This window comes from Paramormyrops kingsleyae, chromosome 4 (genome assembly GCF_048594095.1).
Source record: "Paramormyrops kingsleyae isolate MSU_618 chromosome 4, PKINGS_0.4, whole genome shotgun sequence".
In the NCBI taxonomy this organism is placed as follows: Eukaryota; Metazoa; Chordata; class Actinopteri; order Osteoglossiformes; family Mormyridae; genus Paramormyrops; species Paramormyrops kingsleyae.
In genome coordinates, this window is record NC_132800.1 from 13,388,118 (window position 1) to 13,397,682 (window position 9,565).

At 40.2% G+C, this 9,565-nt stretch overlaps 1 protein-coding gene across 6 annotated transcripts in view; it reads right to left on the reverse strand.

Moving 5' to 3' along the window:
• The window catches only part of LOC111858560 (RNA-binding protein 33-like), a 32,909-nt gene extending 24,695 nt beyond the window's left edge, over positions 1-8,214 (reverse strand). For 5 of the 6 annotated variants that reach the window (XM_023840438.2, XM_023840440.2, XM_023840439.2 and 2 more), the window contains exons 1-3: positions 6,765-6,948; positions 5,977-6,052; positions 5,588-5,636 (exon numbers count right to left, since the gene is read on the reverse strand). In XM_023840438.2, the coding sequence (XP_023696206.2) occupies positions 5,588-5,636; positions 5,977-6,052; positions 6,765-6,783 (144 nt within the window). In that variant the 5' untranslated portion in view covers positions 6,784-6,948. Of the gene's footprint in view, positions 1-5,587; positions 5,637-5,976; positions 6,053-6,764; positions 6,949-8,145 lie in introns of those variants that run through there. The other variant, XM_023840441.2, reaches the window with a different exon arrangement.
• Between the last annotated feature and the right edge of the window lie 1,351 nt (positions 8,215-9,565).

The following is a 9,565-nucleotide window of genomic DNA, read 5'->3' on the forward strand; positions in this document are numbered from 1 at the left end:
GAAATCTCGCTCACTTGCGGCACTGGATGCCGGGATAGTGAGGAGTAGATCTCGCAATATGAGCAATATTGGGAAACAAACACTCATGCTCTCTCCACCAAGACAAGACGTCAAAAGAGTTGTTTTCGTTATCTGAGATAACTCCGAAATTCTCCCACACTTGATTTTAGTGGAGGTATTGGCCACAACTTTAAACTGTACACTTGCTAGTTTTCTTTTCAACTCCTCAGCATCCATTTCAAACAACTGCAGGAGATCTAAAGCGTTTTTTGAAAATGAAAGTGGGAGAGATTTCCGGGAATGCGCTTGCAGGCATAAACTGATATGGATTTAACGTTTTACCATCTTGAATGCAGGGATTTTTTGTGTGTCACTAAAATATAGTCCTAGGGTATTTTTTGTTGCCACATGATGTTTTGAAAACCGCAATTTAGGCCCGCGACCTCCTGCATCCGACCCAAACCCATATCCGACAAAGTAGAATATTTTTCACCCGTTTCATCAAAATTTGCGGGTCACCCATCAGGTACCTGAACCCGTGCAGGACTCAGCCTGCAGGACCTTTATGGGAGAGATGGTCATACTAATATAGATGAAGTTATGAAACTAGTCTAATTGTATTAGTTTTGTAGCTTTTGGTTCTGTCTTGTTTTCTGCTTACCTACAGTTTACAAAACCAACCAGTGTTTTTAATATAAGAAAAAACCAGGGAAGTTACCTGAAATGTTTTCATATTTTTTCTATAATTGCAGATTTGTACAATAAATATTCTACGTTCACGACTACTTTGAAATGTGTTAACAGTTTATTATACAACTTCCTGCTGCAATGCCTTTGCTATGGACATATGTTACCCTTTCAAAAACAGTTATGTTGAAATTTACAGATCAAATTATATACCGCAATATATACCGTGTATGGTTCAAATTATACCGCAATATTAATTTTATGCCATATCGCACAGCCCTATTCCGGAGTGTAGTAAATTTAAAGTAAAATTTAATTCAAAATTAAACAAAAAAAAATAATTGTGGATCTATGAAAAATGTGTAAGTTCATTTCAGCATTTCAACCAGTCTGGGGCCCTCCACAAAGAAGGTGATCTTAGCCTCAAAGCCAAGGATACGATGCAGTGATTTTCCAGAAGACACTAACAGACGACCTAACAGATTTGATAGTGCCATATTGAAAACAACTTCTCAGCCCATGCTGAAGGTCACAAGGTGTGGAGCTCACCAAATACAAGTAAGGGAGAAAAGCAAGGCGCAAAATGTGTAAAGAATTACTTAACGTGATGGCCAAACCATCCCCTCCCTCAAACATGAACGGACATGCACACCTTAACAGTATTTTTAAATATTCTGGCAGTTTCACAGTATATCTTGGTATTTTTTCCTCAAGTTCACCCTTCCAGCAGCAAGCCTTTACATAGATAAAATGTTTACAGAGGTTTTTAAAAAGATCTGTTTTATTAATTTGGCCTATTGCACTTTACCTATAGAGTAAAAAGTCGTTTATATTTAGCTTGATGGTATAACCAAAATGTTTTATTAGATTATTCATATATATTCAACTTGACAGCAACATGTTTCATTGATTATAAACGTGTACTTAGTAGGATAAGAATTGTTTCACTGACATGCTTTATTAGATTAATGTGTATTTAGCTAGATAGCAACTAGAGGTGGGCGATAAATCGATTTTATCGATTAATTCGAATTTACAGTTCAGGACGATGTGTTTTTATGAAAATCAATGTTATTACTTATTTTACACGAGAGCGCCAAAAGCGGAACTGATGCGACGCACCGTTCTTTTCGATAAATTAGCGCGATGCACCCAAACACTGTAGCGGATTCACAAACAACATGGCAATGGTTCAGTTTTGCGCCGTCGCACACAGACCAAACAAGTCCAAGTTGCAAAGGCTGTTTAAAAACTGTTGCAACCAAAGGAAGCAGCACGACAAATTTATTCCAGCATCTAAAGCAGAGGCACGCGGCGGAGTGGGAGAAGTGCAGCTCCCAGCGAAATGAAAATACCCGCAGCACCAGCACAACATCCAAAGTTAAGCAAGCAACCGTCCCCGACACGTTTTCGAACTGTGTGCCATATGATAAGAATGGGGCACAGTGGAAAGCGATAAACGCTGTCGCGATGTATATTGCAAAAGACATGGTGCCCATATATAGTGTGGAAAACCTGGGATTCATTAACATGCTAAAAGTTTGTACAAGTTTCTAAAAGTGTTTACAATGGCGTGGTCTGCCATCTCATAAGCATCTTTTTTGGCTTGTCAGATTGCACTTTAACTATAAAGTAAAAAAAAAAAAAGTTAAAACTTGTGTTGAACCATTTATTTGTCATCTGTAGTTTGATTTTTAGTAGGGGAGGGGAAAATCGATTAAAATCAAAAATCGGATTTATTGTGGAAAAAAATCAGATTTTATTTTTAGGCCATATCGCCCAGCTCTAATAGCAACATGTTTCATTAATTCCATCAAGATGTTTTATTGATTATAACAGTATATTTAGCTTGATAAAATCATGCCAGTCGAGCAAATGTTAACTATTTCTGTGATAAATCGACAGAGATTCTGCTTTAGGGATACACATTTGATTACAGACCTAATCATATAACACATAACCAAAATTTTCACACACAGACAAACAGTAGCTAAACCCTATAATGCTGAACAGTTATATATGAAGAGCTCGTGTTAAAAGTTGTAACAGTTAGTAAGATGGGTACGCAGTTAACAGGGGTCCCCACTCTACAAAAAAATCCACAGTGCTTCTAGCAGCAAGCAATGTTATATAATTTGCTGCCTAGCATTACAGCTGTTGCATAACCTATGTAACGGTATAGTGGTATATGAAAGATTCATAGCATACCGGAAATGAAAACCCGTATACCACCCAGCACTAGCTCTACCTCTTGTAAAGTATGAGCTTCGAGGCTTTGATCATGTGTTTATTTGCAGTGGTTCGATTTCCTGATGATGGGTGCCCGATGCAAACGACTTCAGTGTGTTCTAGAGTAGTGTTTCTCAAACTAGTGCTAAGGACCCCCAGGGTCTTCACGTTTAGGGCAAAAAGATGGGAGGGAGCAAGAAAGGCTGCCGGTTCAAATCCAAGAGTCGATAGAGTGACATCACCATCGGGCCCCTGAACAAGGCCCTTAACCGGCAACTGCTCCAGGTAATCTCTGACCCTGATTTCTCAGACATAACGCAATTCAACGAGAGAGTCTGATAAATGTAAATATAGGGCTTAAAATCATGAAAAAGACGTGCAGTATTTATCACTTTTGAGGCCCGTCCTACAGTCATCGTCATCACTTTAAATAGCCAAGGAATCGCTATGTGGAACACAAATGGCATATTGTCTTCTAAAACACATTAACTTAATGCTGGATAAACATGTTGTTATCTCCCAGCCCCTACTTATGAAACACAGAAGAAATGTGCAGCAGGAAAGTGGAAGATACATTTGCATTCACTGTTATTTTGTGAATGCTTTTATACAACGAGAAAGCAGGGTCAAACAGTCCCTGGGCAACAGGATGTGAACTGCTGACATTCTGATTAGAGATGCTCTGATCAGGGTTTTTGGGGCCGATCCAGCACTTGGTTCTTGGTGACAGGCCTATGTTCCTCCAAGAAACTAAGGTATATTTCTTTAAAAGAAATATAAAAATCTCTGCATTTACTGAAGAAAGTCTATTACTCTTTTCAACCAAAATTTGTGCAGCTGTACTGAACAACCACACACTCTCCACAATCATAAAGGCGCTTTTCCTCTGCACCAGGTATGGTACTTTCCCTTTTTCGTTCAATTCCAGTCAAATACCAGTACCAAAAGTACCAAACCAGCTGGAATACTTCTTTGGTACTTCTGCACCTTGAGGTGAGATTTGCAAACGTGTCCACTGTTGACTTGTTATATAAATAGCCTGCCTCCGAAACAAAATACAACCCCAGCCTTGAAATTACTTGCGCAGAACATACACAGAAGATAATGAAGAAAAATAAAGTGATATATGTAATACTAATATACTGTATGTGTGGACAAAAGAAGAGACTCAAACTTTAACTGCAATCTGCTGAAAAGAACCAGGAGGAGGACTGGATAGCATGACAAGAAACAGATTACATATGATACTAGAACTACACGATATTGGACAAAATTCTAATATCACACTGTGATTTGTTGTAACAAATATTGGGATATTTATAAAGCAAAAAAAAGGAGTATATAATAAATTGCTCATAGACCCATCTAGGAGAGATTTAAACAGTAAGTATGAAAATGATTATGATTGGCTCGGAAAGAGCATGCAGCGTTCATGCAAAAGCAACGATAGTAAATTTTAACTGATTTAACTGATTTTTTTAAACATATACAAGATAACCTTCAAAAGGAACAATCATTAAAATTGCAATGCTAACAAAGTCTCGTTTCCTATGAAAAAGTAAAAAATGTTTAAAGTGAAACCTAAACTCCCACATTATTGTGTTTGGATAGTATGAAGTCATGAAAAGCCTCAATCTAGTTAGCGTGATAGTTAAGATTGAGAATTGCACATGCATAACGTCACACATCGCCCAGCCCTATAATATACAGCAACCATTTTTCAAATTCGGTAAGAAATACTCTGCCTCGCATTGTGATGTCATTCAGTGGCTGTACCAGTTTATATGTTCATGGGAAACCAAACACCCTGAAGTACCACACTTTTTCACAGTACCAAAAGAATGGTACCTAGTGCAGTGGAAAAGCGTCCAAAGGCACTTGGGCTCTCATATTTCTAGTACTCCTCTCAGTGAAGGCACAAAAGTCAAATGAAGTTCCTAGTATGGAATTCTTTAGCAGATGATGCTCCACGACCAACTTCAACATACGATGCAAATTGCAAATTTTTCATCTTTAATAAATATCTGGCAAAACTGCGAGACCGGAGATGAGACAGTGTCACTTCCATGTTTGAAACTACATGCACATAATCGTCAACATACAGCTATTACGTTATCAGCAAAGTTGACATTTGAGATCAGTCAAATTAAAAGTTGCCGATCAGGTTAGACTAAATGCTGGCGGATTTAAAATCAGCTGCCGATTGATAGGATCATCTCCAAACCCAATATCAGGGCAGAGTGAAGCCACTCCTGCCAAAAATGACTCTAGCCTAGCAGGATTCTTATTATATCCGAAATCCAGCTCACGCCCGTTACAGTGTCCCCTTGATCATCATCATTTTTTGGGAAGGGCTGAAGCGTCACCTGGTCCATCTGCATTTCATCACAAACAGAAAGACACGGGAGACGCACACCACCAGGCATTCGGAAAGAAAATGCACTAGTGGGACAGGGAATGTGTTACTAAGCTTGACAGCGATTCTGTCGCTTTTCAGCCCCTGTATAGTTGCACTTAAAACATCGTTTAGACCAGTCTCAAAACAGGACAAATAAACAGAACGCACGTTTAAAGTTTAATGACATGTACTGGCTACACCTCCAGATGGCAGGTGTTTTAAATTCTTTCACGACACATCCACCCCTTCCTTGCCTGTGGCCAATAAGCTTACCTTCCGAGACGTCAGCCAGTCCTCCTCAAGCAATTCCCCTTCCAGGTCACTTTTGGGCGGGAGGGAGAAAACACACAAACTTCTTCAGATCGATTCATGTTTATGAATATATTGGCATAACTACTGGCACAAAGACAACAGAGCATTCGCTACAAGAATCAGCGCCATAAAATTACAAATAATTTAGAGGGAGACTTAAATTAAGTTTATCGTATAGAAATGGTTAGGCTAGGTGTTGCATGAGTTTGTGATTTGACTAGATACTGTTAATTCAAGTCAGATGCTTTATCATCTGAATGACAAAAAGACATTCATGTGTAGTCCTAGGTCCCACGGACTACCGCGTCCGCATGGTGCCACCTTAGAAACGAAAACAAGGCGGTGATTACCTGTCAAAATCTTCATCTCCCCTTCTCCTTCGCGATCTCTCAGCTCCTGGCTTGTCGTACTCGTCGAAGTCGTCATCTGAGGGGGGAAAGGGAGGCCACGCGATCACAATGGCACATTTCAGCCAAATTCGGGAAACAATGCACGGCCTTTCAGACCAGCTTATAATACACGGGACAAGGAGCCGGCCAGGCACCACAGCATGTTGCATCAACAAAGGTGACCATCCGAGACAATGCCCGGTGCTGCATGTCCACGGCACTTTATTTACAAGCCAGACCATCTCCAGCATATATAAGGAGGCGATCTGCAGCTGTACGTACGGGTACTGAGACGAAAACCACCGCCTGTTTTATTCAGCCCCCGGATTACTACCATACCAACACCTAGTTACAATAACAATACTAAATTTGTGAGATAATTCGGGGTTATTACGCGATTCTCGTCAGATCACCGTGCAACGCTGTTTACTGTAATCGAAAGAGGGCCTTGGTGTAAATAAGCGGCTACACGCACTGCTAGTTAACCACAGCAGAAAGTCGGACGCGATGGCGACCCTCTGACATTTTCATTTTTCGTTCTTTCTGGACAACCTCCTTGACCCTGGAGACGTTTAAGGGTCTTTTAGCCACGTAAAAATACCTCAAAGGGTACATTTCAGTGACCCCCCACCGAACGGACGGCACGGGCCACACAGTCCGGCTACGGGGTTGCTCACTCAGGCCTCGTTTTGTTTAAAGCCTTCAGACCGTTGCGGTTAAATCTGTACTGCGGAGAGGCGACCTCGTACCCCGGGCGTTGGCGGCCATGGCGGACGGCTTCAGGGCGCTGCGCGGAGCTCCTTAACCGCCTGCGGAGTGCATTGAACAAGTTGGTTGATTTAGTGTAGCATACGGTTTTCGGTGTACCCCGTAACCAATCTGCGCTTTCTCAACATTATCGCAATATGGCGGACGGCGGCCGCCGCAGTGTATTTTGGGACACGGGAGGGCTCGCGGTGCTGAGCGTGCGCACTAAACGGTCATTCCTTTAAAGCGCTGGCACTCGCTTGGTGAATTATAACGGTTCTCCCTCGCTATAATTTCTGTGGTGAATCATACAGATGTGAAAACTTATACATATGACGTTTAGCTACCGCACTGTTATTTTAACTTTTAGCCAAAATCAAAACCTTGTTTTTTATTTTCTTTAATCCGTTGCTTTTGTTTCATGTCCAGGTGTTGGCAAAATAAAACAACTTTAGAAATGAATTGTATGCGGGTTATTTGTATTATTATAGGTATTAAAGTTTTAGGTTTACATATAAATAACACATGATTATTTCAAATACGTTACATTTTAGCACTTAAGCCTATTTATAAAGACAGGCACGGTATTATTTGTGCATTTGCAGGGTAAACGGCGATTCCCCCCCCTTCCTTTTACGTCAAGCCAAAGACTGCTGGTCTTGTCTTTGTCATCCAAACAATTTTAAGCGATAAATAACGTTTAATCATTTTTAATCATCCCTTCAAATCATAGAATTCAGCCCCACCTGGCTTGAAAATGCTAACAGTCAGGTTTTCACACTCATAAGGAAAACGGTGGGAAGGTTTTAACTACATTGGAGGTATCACTGTGAGTAGCATTTGTTAAAAGGTAAATATTGGGGGAATCGTTTCCTGGAAATTATACACTCATAAACCAGATATATCAGCTAATATGTTAAATTATTCCTTTGTACTGTCTGCTTCAGGTTAGTGTGTATTACATAGGGCTATAGTTCTATCGCAATATATTAATTTAGTAGACCTATAGGACAATTAAAAATCTAATACAGTAACTGGAACATATTTATTGCCATATTCAAGCATTTTCCACAGTTAATATAATCTCTTAAAGGTGATGGAAAAGTACCATTGTCTTACCAGAATCACACCATCACTGAGCTACTTCGAGCTCAATGAAACTTCCTTTGAGTTTGAGACCGTAGTTTGTGCTTTTCCAAGTAATTACATAGCAGGCCTTTTGTTTTTTGAATGTGATTACCCAGGTCTTTTCTTAACTGCACCGAGGGAGATTATCTGTCACTACATCAGCATCTCTCTCCCTGTGAAGTTTTCCCCTGGCATCTAAGCAGAACAATGCCAGTCCTGTCCTGTACTGTCCTGAGACAATAATAAGACACTTACGAGAACAGGTCGAGGCTTGAGTTCTTCACTGCAATCCACTGGAGAGATGTACAGAGCAGGCAGTGACGGAGCTCCAGTGTTATCTCTGTCTAGGGCCTGCCCCTTAGTATACTTGTGTACAGTTTCACTTCTCTTTTAATTTCCTGTCTAGCCAGAATCAGAAGTATTTTTCAAGGTCATCGTTTCACTTCCTTATCCTTTGTTGTGATTATTGTCATAAACATGCTTCTGATGCAAGGTAAATATAGGATATAGGCTAAACTGTAGCCTTATATAAATACTGTAGGGTGAGTATTGTTAAAATGGGGCACATTCGGAAATTTTGATTTCGGGAAAAATCATCTCAATGTCTTGAATGCCAACTTGATGCCATTCTAAATACATGAATGCCCCTTTTATACAATATACTGTAGATGAGTCAATAAAGTATTACTAAACACATATATTAACTTCAAAGTTTAACTGTCCCATTTTCACAATTCTCACCCTATAGGATATAGCATAACCTTAATCACCTATCATGAACTAATTCTCTACAGTTTCAAAAACATGGCTTCAATATAATTTTGCGAGCAAGCCACACTTCCTCTCAGATAGCTTCTTCCTTTGCAACTTTGTGTCCTTACATCTTTCCCAACTCACTAATTTTACACAATCGGCAATGTATATATCATACAAAGCCCCAAAACTTACCTGGAGCTGCTGGTACATGAAGCAAAGGGGCAAAGGGGTGGATTCATTATCCTTGGAATGGGGTACTCAGAATCAATTCATTATTATCTTTTCATGTGCACTGTTCAAGGACCTCCCTTTTGTAGCATTCTCTTAGCTAACAATTTCAAATTCAAATAAAAATAATGGAAATGTAAATTTGTAATCACATAGCACAGGCACTCTAGTCAATAAATATTATTGTTTATCCAGCTTCTGTTTATAATTTGGAGCGATTTTAGATGGTTATATTATAAAGAAACACTTTATTTTCAGTTTTCCTTCAGACAATCATATTCCCCTTTTAGGAACTTGCAGATCCAGCAGCTCCAGAATGCTGCCACAGATCTGAAGCCTTTATCAGACCCTTCTGTTGCCAGGTTACAAGGTCATCCTGCCTAGCAACTTCTTAGCAACTGCACTCCTCCGAGTTGACAGAGACTTGCCCTTGAATGGACACCGGGCGGCCCTTGAAAATTTCCCCCCTTCACAGTCGGCAACATCGAGAAGGCAAGGTGCGCATTGTAGTGAAGACAAGATTCATTTGTAGGCCAACAGGTCAGGCTTTATGAAGTGGACAGGGAATCGACTGGTCATGTCTGAGGAAGCAGCATCTAAAAATAGACACAACAAAGAAACTTTCCTCTTGTGCATCCGGAGCCCAGACTGTCATTGTTCACAGCAGGGTCAGACACAGCTTTGAATGCTC